This window comes from Spinacia oleracea, chromosome 4, assembly GCF_020520425.1.
Source record: "Spinacia oleracea cultivar Varoflay chromosome 4, BTI_SOV_V1, whole genome shotgun sequence".
NCBI lineage: Eukaryota > Viridiplantae > Streptophyta > Magnoliopsida > Caryophyllales > Amaranthaceae > Spinacia > Spinacia oleracea.
In genome coordinates this window covers 19,248,992-19,266,098 of record NC_079490.1, presented here as the reverse complement: position 1 = coordinate 19,266,098, position 17,107 = coordinate 19,248,992, and the positions used below count along the sequence as shown (strand labels likewise).

General features: G+C 34.4%; 1 protein-coding gene across 1 annotated transcript; it reads left to right on the top strand.

The window, feature by feature from the left end:
- Window positions 1–304: 304 nt before the first annotated feature.
- On the top strand, window positions 305–16,337 carry LOC110798162 (geranylgeranyl transferase type-2 subunit beta 1). Its single transcript, XM_022003329.2, has 10 exons — window positions 305–462; window positions 2,016–2,094; window positions 2,188–2,338; window positions 13,417–13,533; window positions 13,868–13,934; window positions 14,022–14,170; window positions 15,295–15,428; window positions 15,518–15,616; window positions 15,722–15,797; window positions 15,917–16,337. The coding sequence occupies exons 2-10, from the start codon at window positions 2,032–2,034 to the stop codon at window positions 16,009–16,011; spliced, it is 951 nt and encodes a 316-aa protein (XP_021859021.1). The 5' UTR covers window positions 305–462; window positions 2,016–2,031; the 3' UTR covers window positions 16,012–16,337.
- Window positions 16,338–17,107: the final 770 nt, after the last annotated feature.

The following is a 17,107-nucleotide window of genomic DNA, read 5'->3' as shown; positions in this document are numbered from 1 at the left end:
ATTGGGTCATTTCAGGTCAAATCACTTCCGGGTCGATTTCGGTTTCGGGTTGGGTCTATTCGGCTTTCGGTTAATTGCGGGTCGTTGCTTCAGATCAATTTCGGATTATAGATCGGGTTAATCGGATCGATTTTTCGCTCCGAGACAGTTTTATCAGGTCTAGGCCCGGTCCTAGCGGTAGACAGGGAGTGAGACCGCCTAGGGCCCAAGACAAAATGGGCCCAAAAAGTTACTCCAACTTAAAAAATTACTCCAACTTAAAATTACAGATAATGGAAAAGGAAACAAAAGAAACGGAAAAATTAAAATCTAAAAATATTAAATCCTAATCCCACGTTTTCAGCAGTAGAAATTTCCTTTCAGTGAGCTTCAAGAACTTCAGCCATGGCCGCCACAAATCGCTCAGAGTTATAATTAGACCGACGAATATATGCACTCCATCTAATTAGTTACACGTTTCAGGTATATCTTTTTTATTTCTTCTTTATAAAATTTTTATTAATCAAACATATTTATGTGAATCAGTGTCTTAATTAATCAATTGTCTGTAATTTCCATCTAAAGTGAACAATTCTGAGATTGGTTTATGTAATTTGATATGCATTTTATGTTAATTCGATTGTTTTCGTGGGACTAATCGTAAGCGTAGCTTGGATTACGAGCAATGTCCAGGCAATCTCCTTGATTAACATATTATGCCAATCATGCCAATCAAGAGGCGTTTTCATAAATATAATGAAATTATATACCAAGTACATAAGTACATTCTAAATATTACATATACCGTCTCCAATTGTTTCAGAACTTTGGGGGAAGTACATTCTCTTTTTTAGTTTTATTTTTTTTATTACTCCCTCCGTCCCAGATGAGTCGTTACACTAGGTGATAAGTGGTTGTTTGATTATCAATTGTTATTTTATTAAAAAAAGTAGATATGATTGGAGTTAATGGAGCATTTTTTTTAATTGAATGAGAGAGGGTGCAGGGACAAAAAATAATTAAATGGGAAGAGAGACAATATAATAATTGTGGGAACATTCCTAATTTAGAAGTGTAACAACTAATCTGGGACAGCCGAAAAAGGAAAGTGTAACAACTAATCTGGGACGGAGGGAGTATGTACTTTGTGATGTTTCACACTTGATGTGTATTACGTTTCTGTATCTAGATCACATTGCCTAACTAATTCCTGGGTTGATATTTATATCCATAGAATTTCCTGTTTTGTGTTGCTAAACCTTGTAGGGTTTTGTAAATTTCACTGCTTAAGCTTGCAAAACAATGTTTGTAATGGGATCGGAAATGTCGAATTGAATCGATTGATGGGATCATAAATCAAAATGGCATTGCCGCTAAGAGGCTAAGAGTATCCTTATGAATGAATTTACGGGGTTTCATATTGATTTAGTTAGGAATTTTAGGAGAGTTAGGAGGCATAAACTAACATGAGCCAAATGTTATGTTTGATCCCTTTCTTTGCACCTTTGTTAGGGGGTTATTCTCTACTAGAGATTGTCTCCCGACTAGTTCCACTTCTTGGATCTTATTTAAGGAAAACTCTTATGTATGCATTTCTTAAATTTCTGTTTAGCGCTTTAACATGAACATCAGACTTGATGTAAGTTCATATTGGTTATGTAAAAACAGATTTTTAAGTGCTAGATAATCTGTATAAGGAGTTTGCTTGTAGCACTAGATAGAAGTTAGTGGAGGAACAGGATCTTTGTAGATTAACATGAGGGATAGACTTTTCGTTTATGCAGCCGACCCCATCCTTTTGGAAATAAGGCTATAGTTTTTTTGTGATGTTGTGGATAATTTGTGGGCATTTTTTTCATATTCATTTTACAATTTTCGCCTTTAGTACAGTATTGAAAATGTATATATACTAGGACCTATTCCTCATGTAATATTTGTTTGAAGATGCTGATAATTTGAAATGATGACTTTCATGTATTGAAACTATCTCAAAACTTCTGTTAAGAGTATTGGTAACAAAGTGGCTGTTTGAATAGGTAGTGGAATTAGCTTATGGCTAAAATGGTAGAGCTGGTAGCTGAGAAGCACGTCGAGTATATCGTATCTGTTGAAAAGGTTAGTTCTTTCTGATCTTTACAAATGTTAGCCATTTTATATGCTTCTTTGTGTTTTTGTTAAATACTTTTCTTTTGCTGCTTGTGTCCTTAGAAGAAGGATGCATTTGAATCCGTGGTCATGGAGCACCTTAGGATGAATGGTGCTTACTGGGGACTCACAACATTGGATCTTTTGGGAAAGCTTCAAGTCGTGGATCAAGATGAAGTTATTCCATGGGTTATTCAGTGTCAACATGAATCTGGTTTGTAGAACTTCTTCCTGGTTAATGGTAACTATGCTAAGTCAAAATTTCAACTTCATCACATTTCTTCTTCTTTTTATTTGCTCCTATCTACGGAAAAGTGTTACTAGATATGCTTAAAAGAAAACTGCTGCGAAAAATAGATTATGGAATCACAAGCTTCTTGTTTGGTCCATCTAGGAGAAGTAAGGGTTCATACATCTTGAACTACTCCAGTGAGGCAGGACCCAAACTACTGCTGTTGTTGAGCTAATTAAATAATCTTAGATGGATTGTTTATTTGAAGTGTCCCTCTTTTGGCTTAAGTTTCTATGATAGTTCTGATATTTAAATGGCTCAGAATAGACTCAAACAGACATCGTTCTTAGGGAAAGAAAAGTAGGGTCCAACCTTTCAAAATCCAAGTAATGTAGTTCTCCTTGTTAACTGGTTTGCTTACAAGATTGTCCAGGTCTCCACCACAATCTCCAACCCCTTTACCAACCTTGGTGCATGGAGGGAAATTTTCTCTTCTTTTTCCCCGTAAAATCATGTTTAGTACGAATAGTGGCAATCTCAATCACAAGTGATTAAGTGTAAAAGAAATCAATGCCAAATTTTTGAGTGAAACATTTGATTACAAGAATTGCCTTGTACCTATCAACTGCACCGTCAGTTTTCCTTTTAACGATCCATTTACGGCCAATAGCTTTGTTGTCCTTAGATAACTCTAACAAGTTCCCATGTATGATTAGACATAATATACTATATTTCACTATTAATAGCTTCCTTTCAAAGACTAGTATCAACAAAACTCATAGCCTCTTCGAAAAATTTAGGCTCATCGTCAAACAAGTGTATGCATACTACAAGTTCGTCTAATTCATCCATGTCATTGAGTTCAGTAAAAAAGGTAGTCAAAGAATCAGAACCCAAGCTAGTTTCAATCCTACGTCTTTTACGTCTTCCATAGACAATTAAAGGCATAGAAGAGGAAGTGCGAGCAGACAAAGACACATCATGAGAAAACATTTTTGTTTAAAGGGAAAACATGCTAAAAAAATCAACATCTCTAGATTCACACATTGATCTATCATTTAACCAACAAATACAACATCAAAAGTCTTAGGTCCAAAATGTTTCCATTTAAAGGAAGGTAAACCTACCTTAGCTAAACACCCACATACTGACAAGCTAAATCGTACTCCTATCAAAGATAAACCTAACGTTCACTAACTAAAAATATAGCAAGGGAAGCAGGGATCGTATCCACAGGGAAACAGGCGTTCTTTCTACTATTAAATTACTAATCTAGACTACTGGTAACAAGAGTTTGGATTGAGTTGTGTATTAAACTAAAGCAAATAATCAAATCGGAAAATAACAATATTAAAGGAATCTAGGGCAGCGGTTCACCATAAATGCAGACCGGGATTGGACAACGAACAATGACAATAAATTAACAATCATAACTAGGAAAACATGCATCTCTTGAATCTTATGAATTCCTTAGGATAGAACAACTAGCGGGCTCTCCTACCTACTAGAAATAATTCCTATCTAATAGCCACAGACCAAAAACATCAGATTTATACCTCTCGGCGCATAATCCAAGGTTAATCAAACTCAAATCAAAATAGTCCGGCCGAACAGAATTGACGAGCAATAATAATAAGCTACAGAAATTATAATCAATCAATCAATAATCAAGTCCACATATAATCCCAATCATGCATTCATGGATCCCCTAAACCCTAGAAATTAAACTACTCACTCATGATAATAAATAACAAAGCAATTAGCATAATGGAAAACATGATTAAAGCAACAAAATAAATTAAGGTAGGAAATAATACCGAATTGAAGAACAAATAAAATAATAAAGCTTGGATCTTTACTTGAAATTAAAAACTAAGTATTTGAATAATTGGAGAGAAAACTAGAAATAAACTAAGTATTGAAAACTAGAATAATAGATGTCACTAAAAATATAAGGGGCTAGTATTTATAGTTTGCCCAAAATAGAGCCCAAAATCGGAAATAAAAACTCGCGAAATACGCTGGAGGTTGGCGTCGCCCGATCGGGCGATGTGCTCGATAGTCGGCCCGATCGGGCGAAATTCCGCCCGATCGGGCGGTTGCAAAATGCCCAGAACAGCGCCCAGAATTGTAACACCCCCGATTTACTAACTAGAAAGAAATAAGAATATAAAAGACTTTATAATAAATTTGCGGAAAATTACACCTAAATCGGAGGTATCACCGCCACACTTGATCACATTGTCAAGTGCTAAGGCTTACAATACTCAAACTATTACAACTCGATTACTAGGTGGTCTATTTAAACTAGAATTATTAAACGGTCATACAAGACAAAACGATAATATTGAGCTCTTTCAACTTGTAATTGCATCTTTCACGATCCATCTGCTCCAGTCAATCTTGACTGCTCACCATAGTGGACAAATTCCAAAAGGATCGTCGCAGGGCCACCATAAGAAAAAGACATGGCCGCAAACACACATAACAAATAAACACACACGTCAGCAAAAGCTGAGTAATCAACGCTTATTGAATAAGCAGACATATAATAATAATAATAATAATAATAATAATAATAATAATAATAATAATAATAATAATAATAAATAATAATAATAATAATAATAATAATAATAATAATAATAATAATTTAACAAACACATAAGTACAAATTGATAAACAATTCTTATAAAACTAGTACATATAACCATAAGTAACAAGGTTTTATTTTTAATTTCTTATAAGTTCACCATTTGAGTATTGTGGATCGAGTCCACCACCCAATAGTATATATTGAACTATTGGATGTAACCACCAGAGAGATGTGGATCGCGTCCACCACCCATTAGTATATATTAAACTATTGGATGTAACCACCAGAAAATGTGAATCTAGTCCACCACCCAATAGTATTGGACTATTGGATGTAACCACCAAACAGGTCTTAGTCTTTAAGTGTGCACACCCCCCATTGAGTGTTTTTAACTCAATAGAGTAGATTAAGCCTAGGGTCGTGCTTATGGCTCCGACCAAATAATAAAGCACAATGTGCTTTCCAACCGGTTCATATATTATCTTAAGAGAAATTGTACTACAAGATGATCAATTATCATCCCAAAATGATTAATCTAAACTTCCATAAAAATAATGTTGTATAGCGTTAAGCTCGGAGACTAATAGAATTAGACGTATGGTACAATATAAAACACTTGTAGCATTACAGTCTCAATCTTATACGGCTACTATGCTCATTCACTTTATCAAGTATTAGAAGTTAACATATAAACAATGCAGCTGTAACCCATATAAGCATATATCAAAGGCAAAATAATCTAAGTCATGTACAAAGATCTCATTGATAAATCAATTAAGCAAACTTCACATATAATATATGTAACAACTTCTAACATTACGAGAGTACACATAATAATTAATATATATAAATAACTAAATAGACTAGGTGCGTGTGATTACAACTAATAATATACACGAACAATTAGAAGGGACTAAGTGTGATTACTAACTATTAATTAATAAAGCCAAGAAACTCTATAACGATCTAAAACTCTAGAATATATAGATTGACCCAATCCAAATTTCCAATATCAATCTACAAATAAACTAGACCCTTAGATATCTACACATATACAAAATAATAGTGATTAATATAATAAGAAATCTAACTCAACAATATTATCCATGAGTTGAGCATTTATCTAATACACGTTATCACATTATTCACTTATAATTAGACATAAGATTTATACTATATATAACAAACAACTCCAAAGACCTATACATGATTATATATAATAATCAATACTTAATTACGAATAATTTAAAGAGACTAAGTGTGCGTGATTACAATTTACATATACAGATAATTCGAATAGACTAAGTACGTGTGATTACACATAGTAATTAATATATATGAATAACTTAATAAATTAGGTTTGTGTGATTACAATTCTAAATCCCAATATAATACAACCACCTTAAGTCATACGGAGTACTATACTTAAGCTCTTATGGGCACATGACATTGGATCATTATAATTCTCGTACAATCTTGAACATAGTAGTAATCTGACTCCCAAAACATTTATTGGTCAAACCCAATTAAATAATAATCTAATCCTCAATACTATTATTTAATCATATTTTGACTATACAACTTAACAATATATCACTAATCAACTTCATCAATACTATTTGCGCAAAAACAGTATAACACATCAATATAGGCTAAATCTATTGCCGCATAATCAAATAATCAATTAATGCAATTAGGAAAAATAACTTAACGATAATCCACTCACAAATACACAACTCTAATGATGTTCGTATATATATATTTAATATAGTACAATCGATTTCAAATCAATTAAGAGTGTGTGATTACCTTCCGGTGCAATCAAGCGACACACAGCTACCCGAACTCGACAAGAGACGTACGGACTACATGCAATTAGGCGCATGATTGCTGGAAGATTATGGTAGTTGACTTTATCATCTAATTTGAGGATGGTTTAAGGGTATAAGGTATGTGTATTAACAATGAATTGCTCCACTCGAGATTGATGAAAAATTCACGTTTCTTTGATAGTGCACACAAATAAGAGAAAATGTAGAAAATCCAAAACGGCTGCAACGTTTTCTTCAAAACAATTAGGGTTAATGGAATATATATAGTGCTTATTATAAGAGTCCTACTACATTTAAAATAGCATTTTCAAACTTTCTGAAAATATTAAAAGAGACTAATTAAAATCAAAAAGTCATTTATTAATACTTATAACTTCATTTTCTCTATAAAAATATATATTCTGAATTCATAAAATATTGGGGTATTACAATTTATCCTCCTTAAAAGAAGTTTCGTCCCGAAACTTGAAATTAATAAAATATAGGGTTTTACAATCTACCTTTCTTAAAAGAAACTTAAAGTTAAAAAAAATACAGGGTATTACAATCTACCCTACTTAAAGGAAGTTTCGTCCCGAAACTTAAAGTTAAACAAAGATTGTTACTCTCAGACTCCTCTGCGTCAATCCCAAAGAGCGATTAGGCTCTGATACCATTTTGTAACACCCCCGATTTACTAACTAGAAAGAAATAAGAATATAAAAGACTTTATAATAAATTTGCGGAAAATTACACCTAAATCGGAGGTATCACCGCCACACTTGATCACATTGTCAAGTGCTAAGGCTTACAATACTCAAACTATTACAACTCGATTACTAGGTGGTCTATTTAAACTAGAATTATTAAACGGTCATACAAGACAAAACGATAATATTGAGCTCTTTCAACTTGTAATTGCATCTTTCACGATCCATCTGCTCCAGTCAATCTTGACTGCTCACCATAGTGGACAAATTCCAAAAGGATCGTCGCAGGGCCACCATAAGAAAAAGACATGGCCGCAAACACACATAACAAATAAACACACACGTCAGCAAAAGCTGAGTAATCAACGCTTATTGAATAAGCAGACATATAATAATAATAATAATAATAATAATAATAATAATAATAATAATAATAATAATAATAATAAATAATAATAATAATAATAATAATAATAATAATAATAATAATTTAACAAACACATAAGTACAAATTGATAAACAATTCTTATAAAACTAGTACATATAACCATAAGTAACAAGGTTTTATTTTTAATTTCTTATAAGTTCACCATTTGAGTATTGTGGATCGAGTCCACCACCCAATAGTATATATTGAACTATTGGATGTAACCACCAGAGAGATGTGGATCGCGTCCACCACCCATTAGTATATATTAAACTATTGGATGTAACCACCAGAAAATGTGAATCTAGTCCACCACCCAATAGTATTGGACTATTGGATGTAACCACCAAACAGGTCTTAGTCTTTAAGTGTGCACACCCCCCATTGAGTGTTTTTAACTCAATAGAGTAGATTAAGCCTAGGGTCGTGCTTATGGCTCCGACCAAATAATAAAGCACAATGTGCTTTCCAACCGGTTCATATATTATCTTAAGAGAAATTGTACTACAAGATGATCAATTATCATCCCAAAATGATTAATCTAAACTTCCATAAAAATAATGTTGTATAGCGTTAAGCTCGGAGACTAATAGAATTAGACGTATGGTACAATATAAAACACTTGTAGCATTACAGTCTCAATCTTATACGGCTACTATGCTCATTCACTTTATCAAGTATTAGAAGTTAACATATAAACAATGCAGCTGTAACCCATATAAGCATATATCAAAGGCAAAATAATCTAAGTCATGTACAAAGATCTCATTGATAAATCAATTAAGCAAACTTCACATATAATATATGTAACAACTTCTAACATTACGAGAGTACACATAATAATTAATATATATAAATAACTAAATAGACTAGGTGCGTGTGATTACAACTAATAATATACACGAACAATTAGAAGGGACTAAGTGTGATTACTAACTATTAATTAATAAAGCCAAGAAACTCTATAACGATCTAAAACTCTAGAATATATAGATTGACCCAATCCAAATTTCCAATATCAATCTACAAATAAACTAGACCCTTAGATATCTACACATATACAAAATAATAGTGATTAATATAATAAGAAATCTAACTCAACAATATTATCCATGAGTTGAGCATTTATCTAATACACGTTATCACATTATTCACTTATAATTAGACATAAGATTTATACTATATATAACAAACAACTCCAAAGACCTATACATGATTATATATAATAATCAATACTTAATTACGAATAATTTAAAGAGACTAAGTGTGCGTGATTACAATTTACATATACAGATAATTCGAATAGACTAAGTACGTGTGATTACACATAGTAATTAATATATATGAATAACTTAATAAATTAGGTTTGTGTGATTACAATTCTAAATCCCAATATAATACAACCACCTTAAGTCATACGGAGTACTATACTTAAGCTCTTATGGGCACATGACATTGGATCATTATAATTCTCGTACAATCTTGAACATAGTAGTAATCTGACTCCCAAAACATTTATTGGTCAAACCCAATTAAATAATAATCTAATCCTCAATACTATTATTTAATCATATTTTGACTATACAACTTAACAATATATCACTAATCAACTTCATCAATACTATTTGCGCAAAAACAGTATAACACATCAATATAGGCTAAATCTATTGCCGCATAATCAAATAATCAATTAATGCAATTAGGAAAAATAACTTAACGATAATCCACTCACAAATACACAACTCTAATGATGTTCGTATATATATATTTAATATAGTACAATCGATTTCAAATCAATTAAGAGTGTGTGATTACCTTCCGGTGCAATCAAGCGACACACAGCTACCCGAACTCGACAAGAGACGTACGGACTACATGCAATTAGGCGCATGATTGCTGGAAGATTATGGTAGTTGACTTTATCATCTAATTTGAGGATGGTTTAAGGGTATAAGGTATGTGTATTAACAATGAATTGCTCCACTCGAGATTGATGAAAAATTCACGTTTCTTTGATAGTGCACACAAATAAGAGAAAATGTAGAAAATCCAAAACGGCTGCAACGTTTTCTTCAAAACAATTAGGGTTAATGGAATATATATAGTGCTTATTATAAGAGTCCTACTACATTTAAAATAGCATTTTCAAACTTTCTGAAAATATTAAAAGAGACTAATTAAAATCAAAAAGTCATTTATTAATACTTATAACTTCATTTTCTCTATAAAAATATATATTCTGAATTCATAAAATATTGGGGTATTACAAGAATGACCGCCCGATCCGGATCGGGCGAAGCCCGCCCGATCGGGCGCGTGTTGAAACTGCACGATCCTCTATCTTCAAAACGTCATATCTCCTTCGTTATTCGTCAGAATTAGGCGAGTGACCACTTGTTGGAAAGCTATTGAAGTCTAGAATCCAACCCAATTGGAATTACATCATTTGGAGTTGTAGAACTTGAGTTATGCTTAAAATAGTGGACTATAGTCATTTTTGTACTTCCTTCGTTATTCGCTTTGCTTCAAAACTCTTCAAACTTAATGTTTGTGCTCTCGAAAGTACATAATCTCTTGTATTGATTCAAATGAGTAGGAAATGCACAAAAATATGCTAATTCCTACAATGATGAACCTGGAACTACAAACACACTACAAGGAGCACATTAGTACTAAAAATCGCTCCGAAGAGCTCATTTGAGATCAAAAAGTACTAAGGGACGGGGGTAAAAACTCTATATAAAACACACATATCACATACCTTTAAGTGTTTTGGGTTAGGTTTGTGGCCTTTCATAACTCATAAGAAGTCTTGTCTAGTTTCTTATGGAGTACTTTGTTTAACACATAATTAGCAGAAAGTACGGCCTCCCTCCACATGTTATCATAGCATTCATCATCTCTTTAAGAGTTCTATTTTCCCTTTCAACAAGTCATTTTGTTGGAGAGTGTAGGGAACAAACAACTCATGGATAATCCTATTTTTCTAACAGATTCCCTTTTAAAAGGTGGTTTCGTACTCACCGCCTCCATCGGACCTAAGTCTCTTAATCTTACGATCCAATTGATTTTCTACTTCTGCCTTATAAATTAAAAACTTTTGTTCTGCGTGCTCTTTGGTTCTTAAAAGAAACACTTTTGTATATCTAGAATGGTCATCAACAAATGTAATGTAACACCGATTTCAGTCTCTGCTTACGGTATTTCTAAAGTCAGCTAGGTTCGTATTTACCAATTCAAGTAATTCAGTTTTTCTATTTGTGACAATCTTAAAAGGTTTTCTGGGTCCGTATGTACACATTTTTCACATTTGTTTTAGCCATTTCCAACTAGATTAGGAATTCAAGACATGTATTGCAAACATTTCAAAGAGCTATAGTTGACATGTCCCAATCTACCATTCCAAAGATCAACGGACTCAAGCAAGTAAGCAGAAGTATAAGTTTTATAAATAGACTCAACAACACAAATTCTCTAAGACAAATAAGCCCCCTGTGATGTACCCTTTCCCCACGTATTCCCCATTACGAGTCAATACAAGTTTGTCAGCCTCAAATACTAACTTAATTCCAGCTTTGTTAAGACGTCCATCGGAAATCCGATTTCTATGTAGGAAGGGCACATAAAGCACATTATGCACTGCTAAAGTTTTTCCGAATTTAACTTGAGAGAGATCTTTCCTTTACCGAGGACTTTAACACTAGTAGAGTTTCCCATGAAAACCTGCTCGCCGTTTACAGCTTCCTCGAAGTTTTCGAACATATCCTTGTTAGCACAAAAGTGTTTGGCAGCTCCTGTGTCAATGATCCAATATGCTTTGTTACAAACTAGGTTCAATTCAGCTATTGCAACAATAATATCTTTCTCATCCTCAGTTAGGTGAGCTTGAGATTTGTTCTGGTCTTGCTGTTGTCCATTTTGCAGCATCTTGACGGTTGTAGCATTGATATGCCTTGTGACCATGTTTTCCACACACATAGCAGCCACTACCAGTAGCTCCTTTCCCATTGTTGTTGTTCGTCTTCTTCTTGAAATTTGCACTTTTGTTATTATAGACTCCAAGTTTTTGAAAGGTACTCTGGTTGCTTTTCTTGAAGTTTCCAATAGCTTTCTTGTACCTGTCATTCTTAGGAACAGTAAATTCCACAAGGTTAGTTTTAACGGAAAGTTCGTAGGGAGAAGACTCCTTATCCTTTAGTCTGTTGGCTTCTTCAATCTTAATGACTAACTCCTCTAGGGACATGTCTTTCTTCTTATGTTTGAGATGGTTGCGGTAGTTGGACCACGAATCAGGAAGCTTCTCGATTAGGACATTGGCTTGCAGAACCTTGCACATCTTCATGCCCTCGGCTAGGATGTCAGCGACCAGATTCTCATACTCATAGACTTGATCCATGATTGGTTTATCATCAAAAATCTTGAACTGCAACCACTTTCCAGTGGCATACTTCTTTTTGCCGGCATCATCAATCCCATATTTCTTCTCCAAAGTCTCCCAAACTGACTTTGCTGACTTATTATTAATAAAAAGATCAAATAGGGCATTGGTCATATGAGTGAGAAGATGACCTCTGACAAATTTGTTATGTTTTTCATATTTTGCAATCTGACCATCTAGATCAGAAGGTGTAGCATCAGCAGTAGCAGTAGCATCTGGACGTTGAGGGCAGTCTGTTGTGAGGACATAATCAACCTCGAGTTTTTCGAAGAAGATCAGGAGTTTTTGAGCCCACCGCTTGTAATTTGTACCATCTAACGCTTCTAGTTTAGAGAGATCAGGAAGTGTTTTGAACAAGGATGGATCCATAATCTGAAATTGCAGTTGAAGTACTTATCTTCTAAATTGTTAGAGAAATAGCTCTGCAAAATCAGTAGATAGTTTGAAAGAAATGGTTAACAATGTGGGCCAAATAGTTTAATATATTTGTGAAGTTGTGACGTGTTATGAACACTATCTTAGAAGCGAAATTCCCCCCGACTATGGTGCAATCGGAATGGCGTTGCCCCCCAAGATTTCACACAGCTATCTCCCCTAATGTGCACTCAAGTAAGGGAAATTAGGAACTCATAATAATGCTCAGAACTAGAGAGGAAACTCAGTAAAGAAGAGAGGAAGAGGGTGGTTTTCTGTGTTTATTTCTGGACAACAAAAGTCTTCTTTTTAAAGGCAGAAGCAAATTGTAACTGAAGATTTATTTAATGACAAAAATCTGTCAGATTAAAACCAAAAGAATAAAACATAAAAGTTCTCTGATTTTCAGGAGGAAAATCAGCTTTTGGGGCGTAAAATAAGGGACTGTTACAGAAAAATAAAAACAAAGTGGAATAGACTTGTAACTGAAGAGTTTCATAGATCTGAACTCTCAGTTACAACATGGCCCTTTTAGCCTATACCGCAGTCCATTTGCATTATATCAAACATAGTTGTTTGCAAGTTCCTAAAAATTTATCTTGTTCACTTAAGTGCTGAAATAATAATGTGTATGTCATATGCTTACCATCACTGGCATTTGCAGGTGGATTTGGTGGTAATATCGGACATGATCCACATATACTTTACACTCTCAGTGCTGTTCAAATATTAGCTCTATTTGATAAGCTACATATTCTTGACGTTGCTGCAGTGACAAATTGTATCCTTTCTGATCTGTTTTGGTGAAGGTTTCATGTCTTATTTTAAAATTGTAAGCAATTAATATGTTGTGCTTCCTCTTCACTAACTATATGTATGGATAACACTTGACACTTCTGTCCTATAAGATTATGGATAGTTTGCTGCATCTTTATTGTTTGAATTCTGGAGAGAGGTATTGGCTGTGTGAGTTGTATTTACTCATCGAAGTACTGCCAACTTACCTTGATCATGATGACTTTATCGGGTTAAATTGCTTAATTTCTTTTGTCAAGTAACTCATTCATGTAAAATGGAATCCCTGTTGGCTCATGGGACCTTAACCTTGTAACTAGATATTGTGGGGTTGCAGAATGAAGATGGGTCTTTTTCAGGAGACATGTGGGGAGAAGTTGATACTAGGTGTGCTTGCCAGCCCCTATATTTTTCTTGGTGCACTCTTCTTTTTTCTTATACAAAGAACAACTTACTCCTTATTCATTTTTGTAGGTTTTCATATATCGCAATCTGTTGTCTGTCATTGTTACATCAATTGGACAAAATTGACGTGGAAAAGGCTGTTAATTACATAGTAAGATGTAAAAACCTAGATGGAGGCTTTGGATGCAATCCTGGTGGGGAATCGCATGCAGGACAAAGTATGTTGGTGCACTTTGATACGAAATTTATTTATAATGTCATTCTAGTTATTGCTTCTACAGACAAGTTGTTCTTCTATCGTTCATCTTGGCTACAGTCTATGCCTTTAACTATCAGCTACTATATGTATTCAGTTGCTGTTATTCCATCACTGGTAAGTGAACTGTGCAATGTCAGCGTTTTGGTCCAGGAAATCTGTACATCACTACATCCCTAATCCCTATAGCTTTATCCAGTCCTGTCTTTTATCTCTTTAATTCACCTTGATTTACTACTCCCATGAATTGATCAGAGTAAAGGAGCACCTTTAGAGAGACCATATGTTCCAATTATGAGACTTTTGATACTCGCCAACTTGTGGCTATTCTAAGAGCAGTTGATAACACTGCATACATTTTCACAAAATGCACTTCCTTTTGTACCCGAAAAGAAAAATGCACTTCCTATTTTCGGTGGACCTTTGTAAATAACCTCTTCAATAGTCTCTGACTAGTAGGGCTAAGGTTGCAAACATATGGAACTTCCAAACCCTGCCTTTAGTGGGATTTTTTCTGGGCTGCTATAAATGGTTAATATAGCTGGTATCTGGTTTTATATATTCCCTTTCCTTATTATGAACAACTCAAGGATGAATTCACTATCAGTAGGTTGGAGTTAGGATTATAGTTAAATCACTTTATGATAACTATTGTTAATTACCTCAATCTTAGGAAGGTTATAAACTTATAATTGCAAAAAAAAAAAAAAAATCTTAGGAAGGTTATGATGTTTACGACTCTCAGGACTTAGGGTTACTATGTTTTAGACACCCACATTTTTTCTAACGGGAACTTCTTTGGAGAGAGGTCGGAAGCACTGTGTTTGGAGGTTTTATGTTTTAGTTTTCTGTTTATAAGATCTGAGGAAGAAATGGTATAATATCAAATATGGTTGGAAATATAGTATCTTACTCATAAGAAAATTTTCATGATTTGATAGACATAGACCTTTGTGAAAATATCATTCTCATGGATGCTCTGATGTTTGCGAGTTGTGGTTACTCATGATAAGTTGTTAATTTATATGGCTTTCTTTTTACATGTATCTTGTGGAAAGAGTAAAATTGTATGATCCATGATTGCAGTATTTTGCTGTGTTGGTGCTCTTGCTATAACTGGATGTCTTCATCATGTTGACAAGGATCTTCTTGGCTGGTGGTTGTGTGAGCGCCAGGTGAAATCGGGAGGTCTAAATGGTCGACCAGAGAAGCTTCCGGACGTGAGAGTCACCTTTAATATCTCTGATACTTTTTTTTAGAAAGGGAAGATTCTCACACATATGCTTCCAAATGGATTTATGGTATTCAGGTCTGCTATTCATGGTGGGTACTTTCTAGCTTGATTATGATCGACAGGGTTCACTGGATTGACAAAGAAAAGCTTGCTAATTTCATCTTAGATTGCCAGGTCCGTTTTAAATTTGACTTTGTACTTATTAGAATGTCAATTTACAGTTTCTTATTTCCTGGTGTTTGTTCATAACCTCTGTTCTCGTATCTGAATATCATACAGGACGTAGAGAAAGGAGGTATCTCAGATAGGCCAGATGATGCTGTCGACATTTATCACACTTACTTTGGAGTTGCAGGTAACACACACACACACACACACACACACACGCACACACACAAATGTTGGGATGATGGGTCATTTTGGCATTGGCGATTTCTGAACTCCGCTGATTCTGTCATGTTGGCATTGATGTAGGTCTATCACATCTCCAATATCCAGGAGTGAAAGCCATAGATCCTGCCTATGCATTGCCTGTTGATGTGGTGAACAGGATTCTAATTGGTTCATAACAATAGCATCTCTTTGCATCATTCAACAAATTGACCACGTTTTCTGTTTACTGAAAGAAGAACGAGCTATGATATTTGAGATTGTTGAACAAATTGTGTCTTGCTTCCAATTGATTGGGGTTCTTCATATAGGATCTAACTTATGTTTATACCTTTTTATCTGGTATTCTCTAAGTTAGTGATGTACGATGTAATATTTACTAGTAGTGCTTTTGACGGTATCCAAGTTGGAGTTTCTAGGCTTGTATCTATTTCTGTTCTGAGGGGATGAACACTGTTAATCTGTTATCATCACTTCTGCATTGCTCCGAAGCTCTATATACTGAAGAACTAATGTCTTGTGTCGGAAAGTCATACATTGCTCTTGCTAGATTTACTACAGCAATTGGTGAAAGATCTTCTAGAATCCAGGCTACCACCATTTTTGTTGAACTTTCTACCTCCATCTCTAATAATGGACCACATTTTAGGTCATACCAGTACCGAGTTATTTTCAAGTAATTTCAAGTTTGGTAAGCCCATTATTTATAAATTTAAACTTTAAATTTCTAGTGAGATAAAGTCGGATAATTTGTTATAAAAAATTTCGAAACACATGAACCAATAGCATGAACTCTAAAGATGGTTGTGGGCTGGGCTGGGCTTAGCTTCAGTATGTAGTCAAGCCCATCAGGTCGGGCCGAAAATTTTGAAACATAACCCACAGGTCTATGCTTAATTTGACTAGCTGCCGGATCAAGTCAATTCATGCAATTTACCAAAAAAATACGGCCTAGGCCAAGCCCATGGCTTTGTGATTTTTTCTTGCACGTGTTAGGCCGAGATTTTTTCGTGCCGGGTTGGGCCTAAGTCTAAACAGCACCATAAAGGGCCCTAATATCATCAAACTCGTTATGATTGTCATTATGTGTAACAGGGAAGATTTTGGTGAAGCAACTAACAGCACGAATGCAATCCCAAAACCCATAAGAAAAGCACATAACAGATAATTATGGCTTGAAAATTTTCCAGTTCTGTGGCTTGCATTTATTCACGTAATGAGCAACAAAAGTTACTGCTCACTAATCACACAATCAGCTTAAAAAAGAAAAAAATG

Bases quoted from the DNA above. Each gene is read 5' to 3' on its own strand.
- LOC110798162 (XM_022003329.2), top strand. From the start codon at position 2,032: ATGGCTAAAATGGTAGAGCTGGTAGCTGAGAAGCACGTCGAGTATATC. The intron at 2,095-2,187 runs GTTAGTTCTTTC...TTGTGTCCTTAG, and splicing joins ATATCGTATCTGTTGAAAAG to AAGAAGGATGCATTTGAATC. The intron at 13,935-14,021 runs GTGTGCTTGCCA...TCATTTTTGTAG, and splicing joins TGGGGAGAAGTTGATACTAG to GTTTTCATATATCGCAATCT.